The sequence below is a fragment of the Cnephaeus nilssonii genome (assembly GCF_951640355.1).
Source record: "Cnephaeus nilssonii genome assembly, chromosome: X".
Taxonomy (NCBI): domain Eukaryota; kingdom Metazoa; phylum Chordata; class Mammalia; order Chiroptera; family Vespertilionidae; genus Cnephaeus; species Cnephaeus nilssonii.
In genome coordinates, this window is record NC_137071.1 from 24,626,700 (window position 1) to 24,640,856 (window position 14,157).

The 14,157-nt window shown below is 43.2% G+C and overlaps 1 protein-coding gene across 1 annotated transcript in view; it reads left to right on the top strand.

Moving 5' to 3' along the window:
• CFAP47 (cilia and flagella associated protein 47) overlaps positions 1-14,157 on the top strand; it is a gene marked incomplete at both ends in the record, with an annotated part of 486,291 nt that overhangs the window by 319,821 nt on the left and 152,313 nt on the right. Inside the window, 2 exons of the mRNA XM_079765682.1 lie at positions 1,325-1,433; positions 3,032-3,258. Of these exons, the coding sequence (XP_079621808.1) occupies positions 1,325-1,433; positions 3,032-3,258 (336 nt within the window). The remainder of the gene's footprint in view (positions 1-1,324; positions 1,434-3,031; positions 3,259-14,157) is intronic.

Below are 14,157 nucleotides of genomic sequence, written 5' to 3' on the forward strand. Positions count from 1 at the left end.
CAATATACCAAAGTGGCATATTTTAGGGTGGCATGTCATGAGCTCCTACAATCATATTTTGAGGTTACTTTAGAATCAAGATCTAAATGATAGTCATCCATTGTGATTGTATATGTCTTTTGAGACTCCCTCTCTCCTCTTCCTTTTCATTTAATCTCTAGGTTCCTAAAATGAAGAAATATTGTTCATCCCATTTTACAGAGGAAGAAACCAGAACTCAGAGCTTTTAGTAAACTTGCCTCAGGCTTAGTAGCTAATAAATGACAGTGCCAGGAATAAAACTAGGCTTGTCCACCTCTATTAATCTTTATCTATATGATGTTGATGCCTTTGCATTGACCCCACTTTTATGTTCACCCTCTCTGTGTAGACTTTGTATTTTTCCCCTAATTACTTATTTATTCTAAAAGCTCTTCAGACCCTCAGTGCTCATTTTGAAAACATGTACTTAAAAAAAAATAAATTTATTTGGGTGACATTGGTTAATAAGATCATATAGGTTTCAAGTGTACAATTCTATAATACACCATCTGTATACTGCATTGTGTGCTCACCATCCAGTCTATCCTTCTTCTGTCACCTTGTATTTGACTTCCTTTATCCTTCCCCCAACCCTCTTCCCCTCTGGTAACCACCATATTGTTATCTCTATCTAAAAGTTTGTTTTCTTTGTTCATTTGTTGCTTTCTGTTTTATATCCCACATATGAGTGAAATCATATGGTTCTTGTCCTTTTTTATCTAACTTATTTTGTTTAGCATGATACTCTTAAGGTCCATCAATGTTGTCACAAATGGCAGTATTTCATTCTCTTTTATGGCTGAACAGTATTTCATTGTATACTACTCTGTTTTCTTTATATACCACATTTTCTTTATCCAATCATCCATCAAAGGACAGTTAGAAAATCCTGTACTTTAAAATATAGACTCTTGGGGGGACTCACATACCCTGCAAAAATGATGTCACTCATCTCCAATAATAAATTACACAATTAAGGAAAAAAAACCTATTTTTTGCTTGATTGTCTATTTGTTTTAAGTCTGAGGTGGATATTTGTAGCTATAAAGATCAATTGCTGCCAATATCATCCTGGGATGTTTTTAAGCAACCTCCATGATCTGTTTCATGCAGAGTTTCTCCCATACTATGGAGGGCTATATTTAAGCCTTACCTTTCTCCACAAATTTAGGGCATATATTGCTTAAAAATGCACAATGCAGTGATGATTTTACAGCATGCACATTCTTCTCACAGAAGAAAGATTTATCCTAAGTTTTTTTCTGAGATTTCAGAATTTAATATTATTGTGTTTGTGTTTTAGATTGGAGAATTAGTATACGTTGTGGAAGGAAAAGGTATGGCCCCCTTGCCTTCCAGACTACCTGCAATGACTTCTTTAAATTTATATGACTACACATGTTCTCCAGAAGGTAGAGTATACATATGCATTATCTATATATATAAAAAGCCAGCGACTGGAACACCATAACAACTGGAACGACTGGTTGCTATGATGCCCACTGCAGCCAGTGAACCGTCCCGATCTGGGAGTGGGGCCGACTGGCCAACCTCCCGCTACCCCTCCCCCCAGCCAGCCCCACCCCTGATCGGCCTCTTCCACCCTGAACGAGGGCAGGGCAGCCGGCCAACTCCCCCATGGCCCTCCCCTCTCTGTCAGCCCCACTCCTGATCGCCCCCCCACCCCAATAGGGGGCAGGGCTGGCCGGCCAACCTCCTGCAGCTCCTCCCCCTGGCTGGCACCAATCCTGATTGCCCCCTCCACCCCAGAAGGGGGCAGGGCCGGCCGGCCAACTGCCTGTGGCCCCTCCCTTGGATAGCCCCACCTCCAATGGGCCCCCACCATCCTGATCGGCCCGAAGCCCCTCCTCCCAGCCAGCTCCACCCCTGATCACCCTCCCACACCAATCAGGGGTGGGGCTGGCTGGCCAACCTCCCACTGTGCCTCCCCCAGCCGCTGAGCCCTGATCAGCCCCCCCACCCTATTTGGGGGTGGGGCACACCAGCCAATCACCCACAGCCCCTCCCCCCAAATGGCTCACCTCCCGCCATCTCCTCCTCCCAACAGGCCCAGCCCTGATCCACTCTGATTGGAGCTGGGCCAGCCAGACCACACCCATGCACAAATTTGTGCACTGGGCGTCTAGTTTTATTTATAATATGTTGAAGGAAGGGACTGTTCCACATATATTTACCTAAGCTTCTTCATAGCAAGTTTATCTAATACATAATTAGATTTTAACTTTATTATGTTGGTAATATAATATTCTAGTTTAAAGTATAAACTTGTTAGTGAAAGAAAATTCTAGTTCATACCATTCATTGATAGATGTCTTTCTTTAGATTTATTTCTACTACTCCTACCTTCCAATCACTGATAGAAGCACAATGGTCACTGAATTTTTAAAAAAATATATATATATTTTATTGTTGACACTATTACAGATGTCTCCTTTCCCCCCTCCTCCCAGCCCCCACCCCTACCCAGGTCTTCACCATCTATTGCCCATGTCCATGGGCTATGCATATAAGTATATAAGTTCTTTGGTTTATCTCTTCTCATTCCCCCAACCCCATATTGAGGTATGTCAGTCTGTTCCATGTCTCCATTCTTCAGGTCTTATTTTGTCAGTCAATTCATTTTGTTCATTAGATTCCACAAATAAGTGAGATCATGTGATATTTGTCTTTCTCAGATTGGCATATTTTACTTAGTATAATAGTCTCCAGGTCACTGAATTTTTGATCATGTCGATGATGTTTCTATGAAAGAACCATTTGACTAGAACTCTTTTTAGAGAGTACCAAGAAAATACCTTTAATTCCTGAAGACTTATTCTTAACTTACTGAATTAATACCACTAGAAATGTGTTACCTATCTATTTTTACTCTGTTTAATGAAGACCATGACTTCCATTTTACATTTCAAACCTCCCAAATCCATCCTAAATGGTAATTTCAAAGGCATAAATGATCATTGCAGCTATGAATGTTTTTGCTTCACCCTAGAGCTTGATGAGGACAATCCAGTTCTGTATTTGAAATGCAAACCCTGTCATACGTTGGATATAGACCTCATATTGCCACTGACTAATGAAGCCAAGGAAAAGGCATTGGCTTTTGCAGCACGGCAGCAGATGTCAGATGTGGAGTATCAGCGGAGATTGATCACAGGCACTCTGGAAAGCAGTAGCATCCGTGTGGCCATTGCCATCCTGGGGCTGACCAGGGTCGAGGTGGGAATGAACAGATGATGCACTTAAATTATTCTCTCTTTAAAAATATACAGAGCTCTTACTTCATCATAACATAGAGAAAAGGATTAATGCTGGTTTTCCCCAGAAAGACAACTCAGTAGCTTTTTACCTTTTGTTCTCATTAAAAATAAAACTGCAAGAAAGCATTGTACTAATTTTGCATTACTTGTAATTTTAGTAGTAATAACTAAATTAGTAGTAACTAAGCATTCTGTTAATTTTAGGCATGACACTGTAGCTGCTTCATTCACAGTTGTCTTCAATTCTGTCTGTACATTAGAATGATCTAGAAAACTTAAAATAATACTAATGCCCAGGCCCCACTCCAGAATAATTAAATACAAATCTCTGGAAGCAAGTGGGTGGGAATATGTTCTAAAAGTTTCCCGGGATATTCTGTTTTATATCCAGAGAGGTTCATCCCTGGGATCAGATGACCAGGCTAAGAATCTAGATGTTAACACTGCCCACATGTGTGACTGTGGGCTGGTTACTTAAAATTTTTTTTATATTTTTAATCTGGTGATATTGATAATTTGTGGAAAATAAGTGTGATAATTATGTAAAATGCCTAGTGTAATACCTGGTATGCAATAAGTACACTATATATGGCATTGTTGTTGTTATTATTGTTATTACTATTACTAGAGGCTCAGTGCATGAAATTCGTGCATGGGGGAGGGATGGTGTCCCTCAGCCCAGCCTGCACGCTCTCCAGTCTGGCATCTCTCTCACAAGCCAGGACTGCTAGCTCCCAACTGCTCACCTGCCTGCCAGCCTGATTGATGCCTAACTGCTCCCCTGCCAGCCTGATTTCCCCTAACTGCCCTCCCCTGCCAGCCTGGACACCTCTAACTGTCCTGTCCTGCAAGCCTGGTCACCCCAACTGGCCTCCACTGCTGGCCCGGTCACCCCTAACTGCCCTCACTTGCCAGCCTGGTCACCCCTAACTGTCATCCCCTGCTGGCCTGGTCACCCACAACTGCCCTCCCCTGCAGGCCTGGTCGCCCTCCAACTGCCCTCCCCTGCTGGCCTGGTCACCCCTAATTTCCCTTCCTTGCCAGCCGGGTCACCCCAAACTGCTCTCCCCTGCCAGCCCGATTGCCCATAACTGCCCTCCCCTGCTGGCCTGCTCACCCCTAACTGCCCTCCCTGACAGGCCTGGTCCCCCGCAACTGCCCTCCCCTGCAGGCCTGGTCCCCCCAAACTGCCCTCCCCTGCTGGCCTGGTCACCCTCAACTGCCCTCCCCTGCAGGCCTGGTTCCCCCCAACTGCCCTCCCCTGCAGGCCTGGTGGCCCCCAACTGCCCTCCCCTGCAGGCCTGATTCCCCCCAACTGCCCTCCCCTGCAGGCCTGGTTGCCCCCACTGCTCTCCCCTGCAGGCCTGGTCCCTCCCAACTGACCTCCCCTGCTGGCCATCTTGTGGCGGCCATCTTTTGTCTACATGGGGGCGGCCATCTTGTGTCCACATGGGGGTGGCCATCTTGTGTGTTGGAGTGACAGTCAATTTGCATATTACCTCTTTATTAGATAGGATTATAGACTCTGTTATTGTAGTTTGAACTCAGTTTTATAATTGAAAACTAGTACAGTCTAGTCACCACAGAGTTGCTAAAGCGATTGTTCTAAAGTATAAATCTGTTCACATTGCTCCTTTACTGCTATGCCAGTTCATGTCAGAATAAAAACCAATAAATACCCTTAGGTTGGTCTTCATGACCCACCTAGGCAGTCCCTCCTACTTCCCTGATCTCAACATTTCCTCTGGAGCCCATTCTCTCAGATCACTGCCTCAGCACAGGCCTCCTTGCTGTTCTTCACATGCCCAAGGGATGCTCCCCATGGCCCATGTACTTCCTCTGTTACTTTTTTCTAGATATTAGAGGCTAGATATCATTTACTTCAGATCTGCTCAAATACTATCAGTGAGATCCTGCTTTACCAACTTATATTTTCTTTTCTTTTTAAAATTAAATTGGTCAACATGAACATATAGGTTTCAGGTGTGGGTTTCTGTGTTACAAGATCTGTATATTGCAGTGTGCCCACCACCCAAAGTTAAATATCCTGTCACCATATATTAGGAATCCCTTCTCCCTGACCCCCGTTTCTCTGGCAACCACCACACTGCTGTTTGTGTTCATGAGTTTCAGTTTTATATCCCACATATGAGTGAAATCATATGGTTCTTAGCTTTTTCTGACTTATTTCACTTCACATAATGTTCTCAGGGCCCATCCATGTTGTTGCAAATGGCACTATTTCATCCTTTCTTATGAGTGACTAGTATTGCATTGTATATATGTACCACATCTTCTTTATTCACTCCTTTATTTTGGAACACTTTGGTTGTTTCCATGTCTTGGCCACCATGAATAATGCCTCAATGAACACAGGGGTGCATATATCTTTGCAAATATATCATTTCTAGTTTTTGAGGTATATACCCAGGAGTAGGATTGCTGGGTCGTATGCTTGAGGGGATGGGTTTTACCCATGGATCATCTTTCTACTGTTTATGCATGTATATGGTTTCTATCTTTCTCCCTTTCTTTTAGCTTTGTCTCTGGAACCCAGCACAGTTTTTGTTTTTATTGTTGCATTTATCAAATTATGTTTTGTGTAAGATTTATTTTTATGTATACTTATCAATCTAGGATATGAATTCCTAGAAATCTAAAATTTTTTTTCTTGTGTTTGTTTACCCCTTAATGACTTGTGCATGAAAGGTGCTGTCATTGTTTTATTGGCTTGAGCATGGCCCTTAACAAACAAATGACACTTTAAACCTTAAGTCCTCATAGTATAGGCTAGTGTCCATCCAGATTGCCTCATGTTCTGATTTTTCTCAAGGTCATCTTATTGTTTACTTATCCTTGTTTCCTTCTCGTATTTGCAGGATAAGTATCCATATGTGTATACTCCTCTGAATTTGTTGTTAGGAGTAAAAATGATAATAATGTTAATTTCTTAATAACCTTTGGCTTTTTAATAATTACATTTGAAATGGTTTAAGTGGTCCCTAATGTTAAAAATTGAAAGTTTTTTTTTCACCTGAAGATTAGTATTTTCTTTGACTTCCCTGAATACCATGCATTTTTTGTTTCAGCAAAAACTCTAAGTGTAGAAAATAACTAGAGAAGAGTTGAATGTGTCAATTTAAGAAAAGCCAACTACACCAAATCAAAACTTAGACATATCGTATTGTGCTTACATCCATCTAATTATAAAGGTTTCTTTTCAAATGTTGTGTACTCTTAAATACAATAACACTATTACTTTTTTCCAGCAGAACAATAAACAAGGTAATTTTTTAAAATGCTGTCACTTTTTTAATATATATATATATATTGCTTTAAGAGAGGAAGGGAGAGGAAGAGAGAGAGAGAAACATCAGTGATGAGAGGGAATCATTGACTGGCTGCCTCCTGCACGTTGGATTGAGCCCACAATCTAGGCATGTGCCCTTGACCGGAATCGAACCTGGGACCGTTTGGACAAGCTGATGCTCTATCCACTGAGCCAAACTGGCTAAGGCAAAAAACTGTCACTTTTTTCCAAAATGCTTTTATGTGCATTTTTCAAATTATTTTGATGGCCCCATGGAGAAATATAGAACAAATAGGATTGCACTTATAGTACAAAAAATTGGATGAGTGAAGCATAGATGACTAACCTCAGAAATTGGGCAGAGATCACAACCCAGCTGAGGGTAGAGGCATTATTGTATTTTAAAGCTGGAAAACAAATCAAAGACACTCAGAGACACATAGTCAAACCTCTTACTCTTACAGACCTGTAAACCAAGACCATAAAAATAGTAATATAGTGCCCTAAATTCACACCAATGATTTATGACAGAAATGGGCCTAGGTTTTCACCTCCCAGTCTACTACTCTTTTCCTTGCCCTGTATATCCTCCAGCTCATATGTTTTCTTCTTAATCTACCACCATGAACTTGTATAAAGTAATAAATGAAAGTCTAGGATGCTCTGTTATAGCATAAAATAACTGCATAACAAAATCTAAAATCAACCTTGAAATATATTTTTTCAAAACTAAATCTATTGAATAAATGTAGAAAAGTGGCCTGTCTCATTTTTTATTACATGACAATGTGCAATTTGAGTTTTGCTATATCTATAGCAGGGGTCCTCAAACTTTTTAAACAGGGGGGGCCAGTTCACTGTCCCTCAGACCGTTGGAGGGCCGGACTATAGTTTAAAAAAACAACTATGAACAAATTCCTATGCACCCTGCTAAGTCGGCTGCTAAGCAGGACAGGCAGCGGCGGCAAAAACACCCGGCGGGCCGGATAAATGTCCTTGGCGGGCCGCATGTGGCCCGCGGGCCATAGTTTGAGGACCCCTGAAGAGTAATGGCAACATGCTGTATCTACTTTATATACTGTAAGAGACACTATCTTTTGTCAGGAGCATGAATTTATGACACTTAGCACTCATTTATTGAATTCATATTCTCTGGCCATTAATAAAACAACTTTATTTATTTTTTTAAATATATTTTATTATTTTTTTACAGAGAGGAAGGGAGAGGAATAGAGAGTTAGAAACATCAATGAGAGAGAAATATCGATCAGCTGCCTCCTGCACACCCCCTATTGGGGATGTGCCCACAACCAAGGTACATGCCCTTGACTGGAATCAAACCTGGGACCCTTCAGTCCGCAGGCCGATGCTCTATCCACTGAGCCAAACCAGTCAGGGTAATAAAACAACTTTAATGATATACTCAGTGATGTTGGAAAGTTTCAGGGCTTTCCTATTAGCTTTCTCACGTTTATGTGTTTTGTTTTTTAATATATTTTTATTGATTTTTTACAGAGAGGAAGGGAGAGGGATAGAGAGCTAGAAACATCGATGAGAGAGAAACATCGATCAGCTGCCTCCTGCACACCCCCTACTGAGGATGTGCCCACAACCAAGGTACATGCCCTTGACTGGAATCGAACCTGGGACCCTTGAGTCTGCAGGCCGAGGCTCCATCCACTGAGCCAAACCGGTTAGGGCTCACGTTTATGTTTTAAAACCATGCTATGTATTCCAGAATAAATAGCAGGAAAAATCATCAGAATTTTGAAGTTGGATATCTTTTTTAAATGAAACCTGAAAGGTCTTCTTGGTGAGGATTTGGAAGGGCAAAGAAAAAGTTTTTGTATTTGTATAATTTAAGTGACCTTCAAGTCATAAAGTAATCCTATTGATATTGTGAAAGATAAAGCTGGGTGTTATGGTTTTGGGCTGGTGATTCCAAGAATTCACAACTAAAAGAAGAGATAGATGCAGAGAGAAAGTTTATTTTACTTTCCCAGAAGGGAAAAGGCTAATCAATACAAAGGCAAAGAAATAGACAGTGGCCTGCTCTTTTAATGGCTGCTGTTGCTAGGTGACAAGGAAGGGAGGAAGATTTGGGGGCTGAAATTGAGCAGACATTAGGGAGGTTGTCTTTGTTAGTTCTAGGCAGATGTCCTAGGGAGGTGTCTTATCAGTATTTTTCCAAAGCCTATAAAACATTCTTAGAGCTGTTATCATAAGAAACATTCAAACCTGTAAAGAATTTTTGTCAGCTTACTTGAGCCAAACTGTCAACAATTGCTCAAAGCAGAATCTCAATGCATTGAGACAATGCTTCAGAGAATGGCAGTTTTTGACCTATTTTTATAAATTACCATCAAAGGAAGAGATGTAAGTGGGTTACATGAAATCCATTAGTGATAGATTAGGGAGGTGGGAGAAAGCAAAAAAGGGGAAACTTCTGGGGTTAGGTAAAAAGTAAAGTGATAGACACATGCTTCTTTTACATAGGTGGGTACAAGATAGTTAATAGTCAACAATTTACACGATAACAATAACAATGAGCGTATTTTTAGTCTCTACCTGTTGCATTGATTGTTCCCTGAGGGGTCCAGAAAAAAATGGAAGTAAGAAGTTACCCTGACATTCCAAAGGTATGTTATCCAGGGTGCAAAAAGATAATAGGCTCAGTTAAGGTAAAGATTGACCTTTGTAAGGGAAGCTACCAGCCTAGGACATGACTACCTACCACAGACTGCTTTTTAATTGAAAGGTTTAACTTCAGACCATCCTTTGTGGTTACCTTAGGTCTCTGAGTTTGCAGAGGCCACCACGTAGGCATTCCCTGAGCTTGTCATGTTAGCATGTGGCCTCTTTTTATACACAGAGCAAAAATTATGAAGAGTTCAAAAGAGGCTTGTGGCAAGAGGAGGGGGAAAAGAACTTTCTATTAATTATTCCTGAGTGGTAAACCAGCAGGGAGGAGGTGTATACAAGAATGTAGCCTTGAGAGTAACTTAACTTGTCTTGCAGTTTGAACTGAGGTTGTTTGAATCAGAGGAGCTAACAATCTTGGGATTTAATTACCAGGTGCTTCTCATAAATTGTAGAATGCTATAGCAAAGAAAAGAAAGGCTTTTTTTCTTGTTCTCACATTCATGCTGGGCACTAGTTAAAGCCATAAGAGGATAGACATTATTCAGTAACTATTGCTGCAGGGAGGAGGATCCAGCATGAAATGAACTCAACTTCAATTTGTGCAGTAGTAACTGGGTATCTTAAAGGGAGGATAAAAAAAATAAATAAATAGGGAGAATTAGTAGGGAGAATCTGTGACTTAATCAGAGTCACAGAAGTGGACATCTACAAGAAGTGAGAGAAAATTTTGTGAGAAATTTGTTAATTTATGCTTATCTGCAGGAGAAACAAACTTCTGGGATCTTTATGGCTGGAGTAATGATGCAAGTTGCAGCAAGGTACTCAGCTGACTGGGAGCATTATCTCTTTGAATGTTTGCATTTCAAAGAGAGCGTTCTGAGGTCCTTGAGAAGACAGTTATGGGGGAGGGGTGATAGAAGATTTACCTCTCAAAGGGGAGAAAAAGGATTTACAATTGCAAGCTTTCTGAAGTAACTGCAGATACACATCAATTAACAAATGCAGATCACCTCTGTCAACCCCCTCTCACATCTCATAAATGTCTACTTCTGTGACTGCAGTTTTTATATGCCATGGTTGAGGCCTAGTTGAGAAACAGTTTAGAGGAGCCTGACTAGAGTTTGGTCAAGAAGAGAGTCTGTCTCACATACAGGGTGTCCCCAAAAATTGTATACGCACTTTGAGTCAGTGTTTATTAACATACAGTTCTTTTTCAAAATTTAAAAGGATCTACAGAAATGAATAATTTATTTTTGTCAATGCCTGTTTTCAAACTGATGACTGTTCTGGTCCAGGCACTGCTGATAATGTGAAACAATGGAATCGCACACATCAAGAATCATTTCATTCGGTGTTTGTATGCCCTCAATCATTGACTGTTGCCAGTTTTGTACCGTAAACTTTATCTTTTATGTATCCCCATAAAAAAAAGTCTAGTGGCACTTTAGGATAAATTTTCTTTGTTCTGGCTTCATCTATTATTTCAAATCAGTTAATTCTGAAAAGGAGTGAATATTGAGTGAGTTATCAGCTGTTAAAATGTGTATGCATTTTTTGGGGACTCCCTATATTATTTTAAATGACTTGAAGATCTAGAAGGCAGACAATATGCATTTAGGATAAAGGGCTAGATGCTGATATGAATAGATTATCTATTCACAATGACTAGAAAATTGAACCAAACCCAAACAATGATAAATATATATTGAATTAATTTAAATTTTAGGATTTACATGATTTGAGTTGCCAAAATAAAGTAGGTAGAAAATGTGACTTTGTGGGGAAAAAAATTCTTGTGTATTTTATAGATAACTAGGAGCCCAGTGCATGAACTCATGCACCTTGAAAGGACCTGTGGGACTGTCAAATTACAAGGGGAAGGTTAGGGAGAGGTGGGGGAGATAAGAGATCAATCAAAGGACTTGTATGCATGCATATAAGCATAACCAATGGATGCAAAACTCTGGGGGGTGAGGGTTAGGGTTAGGTGGGGGGGGCAATGGTAATATATGTACACATATAATACCTTAAAAAATAGAAAAAAAAATAAAGTGTACAAATAAAAAATAAATAAATAAAAAAATTAAAAAAAAAAAAAGAAAGGACCTGTGGGCCACAAGGCTGTGGTGGGCTCAGGAGCAGGTCTCAGCTCATCCTCCATGCCCCCGCCCAGCCTCTCCTGCCCTGGCCCCCTGTCCCCTGTCTGCTGGCAGCCCCATGCCCACCTCTGCTGCTCCCACGTGCTGATGGCACGGAGCGATTGGGGTTGGCACCAGCAGTGGGTGCAAGTAGGGCTGGTGCCGTCAGTGGGTGTGAATAGCAGCTGCTGCCCCAATCACCCATCAGGAGCAGGGGGAGGTGGAGAAGCCCTGAGGGGTGATCAGGGCCGACAATTGCTGCTTGCACCTGCTGATGGCTCCAAGCTACTGGGGTCGGTGCTGGGTGTCGGAAGTGGGTGCGACCAGCAGCTCTGGCACCAGCAGTGGTTATGAGCAGGGCCGGCACCAGTAGCATGTGCGAGTGCCTGGTGAGACCCAGCACGTGAGAGCAAAGAATTTTCAGTAACCACCAGAGGCTCGCCCCAATGACAGTGACTGGCAGCCCGCTTTGGTCTGGCGTCCCCGCTCACCTGCAATGCGGCCAATGCCCACCATGTTTCGCACTCTGCTGCCAACACTTGCCATGTTCTGTGCGTGCCCCCTGCTGGTCAGCACACATCATAATGATCAATTGTTCGGTTGTTCTGCCATTCAGTCTATTTGCATATTAGGGTTTTATATATACAGACTAGAGGCCCAGTACACGGATTTGTTTACTGGAGGGGTCCCTCAGCGTGGCCTGTGGGGATCAGGCTGAAACCCAGCAGTCCAATGACGCTTGCTGCTCCTGCCTGCCACTTCCACTCATCCTGTCCCCACTGTGCCTGCTTTGGGCTTGTGCCCCATCAGTCCTGATTGGGAGAGGCTCATACCACCACAGCGGCACTCGCCAGCCATGAGCCCTGCCTCTGGTGCCCGTCAGTCAGCTGAGTGGCACTCCCACTCTGGGACTGCACTGACCACCAGGGGGCAGCTCCTGTGTTGAGTGTCTGCCCCCTGGTGGTCAGTGTGCGTCATAGTGACTGGTCGACCGGTCATTCGGTTGTTCAGTCGCTTAGGCTTTTATATATATAGATGAACCCAGTGAATGAGATAATTGCTAAAGACATTAATATTTATTTTTGATGAGTAATGATATGGTGATGATGATGATAATGATGGTGATGATGACAATGATGATAATGATAGCCAATATTTATTGAATTCTTAAAATATGCTCCAAGTACCTGGCATTTGTTTATACTTTAAATACACCAGAGATGGACAGTGTGTACTATTATAACCCATACTAGAGGCCTGATGCATGAAATTTGTGCATGAGTAGGCCTTCCTTCCCATAGCTGCCGGCACCGACTTGCCTCTAGCATCTGGGACCCAGGCTTCCCTTGCAGCCCTGGCTTCATCTGGAAGGACATCCAGAAGGACTCCCAGTCTAATTAGCATATTACCCTTTTATCATTATAGATTTTACAAGTGATGATTTTGTGGCTTTGGTTAATAACCTGGTCAAGTTTACTTAGAGTTGGGGTATTTAAGTGTGGGTAGTCTGGCTCCAAGAAAGCTTAGTCTAACCTTTGGTCAGTACTATGTTGTTAGTAGTAGAGCATTAAGATAAAAATAAATGGTTGCCTACCTCTGGGCTCTGCCATGCTTGGTTCACACACAGAGAGCTGGGTTTCTCTTCAGTGTTCTATTTTAGGAAGCACAGTATTGAACTCAATTGTGTCTTGAGTAGCATATGTATTGGGGGTGAGTTGTAATCTACATTATATAATTATCTAGAGGCCCGGTGCACAAAATTCGTGCATGGGGGGGGGGTGTCCCTCAGCCCAGCCTGCACCCTCTCCAATCTGGGACTTTCAAGGGATGTCTGACTGCCTGTTTAGGCCTGATCACAATCCAGGCCTGCTGGCTCCCAACAGCTCACCTGCCTCCCTTCCTGATTGCCCCTAACCGCTTCTGCCTGCCAGCATGATCACCCCCTAACCACTCCTCTGCCAGCCTGATTGATGTCTAACTGTTCCCCTGCCAGCCTGTTAGCCCCTAACTGCCCTCCCCTGCAGGCCTGCTCACCCCTAACTGCCCTCCCCTGTAGGCCTGGTCCCCTCCAACTGCTCTCCCCTGCAGGCCTGGGACCCCCCCCCCCCCAACTGCCCTTCTCTGCAGGCCCGGTCACACCCAACTTCCCTCCTCTGCCAGCCTGGTCACTCCTAACTACCTTCCCCTGCAGGCTTGCTTGATCACCCCCAACTGCCCTCCCTTGCAGGCCTGGTCCCTCCCAACTGCCCTCCCCTGCTGGCCATCTTGTGGTGACCATCTTGTGTCCACATGGGGGCAGGCTCTTTGACCACATGGGGGCAGCCATCTTGTGTGTTGGAGTGATGGTCAATTTGCACATTACTCTTTTATTAGATAGGAATGAGGCCTGGTGCATGGGTGAGGGCCAGCTAGTTTGCCCTGAAAGGTGTCCCAGATCAGGGTGGGGGTTCCCCTGGGATGTGGGACGGCCTGGGAAAGGGGCCTGTGGTGGTTTGCAGGCTGGCCATGCCCCCCGGTGACCCAAACGGAGGCCCTGGTATCTGGGATTTATTTATCTTCTACAATTGAAACTTTGTAGCCTGGAGCAGAGCCAAGCTTCCTGCTCGCTCTGTGGCAGCAGCCATTTCTGTTGGGATTTATGTATCTTCTATAATTGAAATTTTGTAGCCTTAAGCGGAGGCCAAGACAGGCCAGGGCTGCAGAAGCTTGGCTTCCTGCATCGCCAGGGAAACCCAGCCTCCCTCCTGCTCTCTCTGTGGCCACAGCC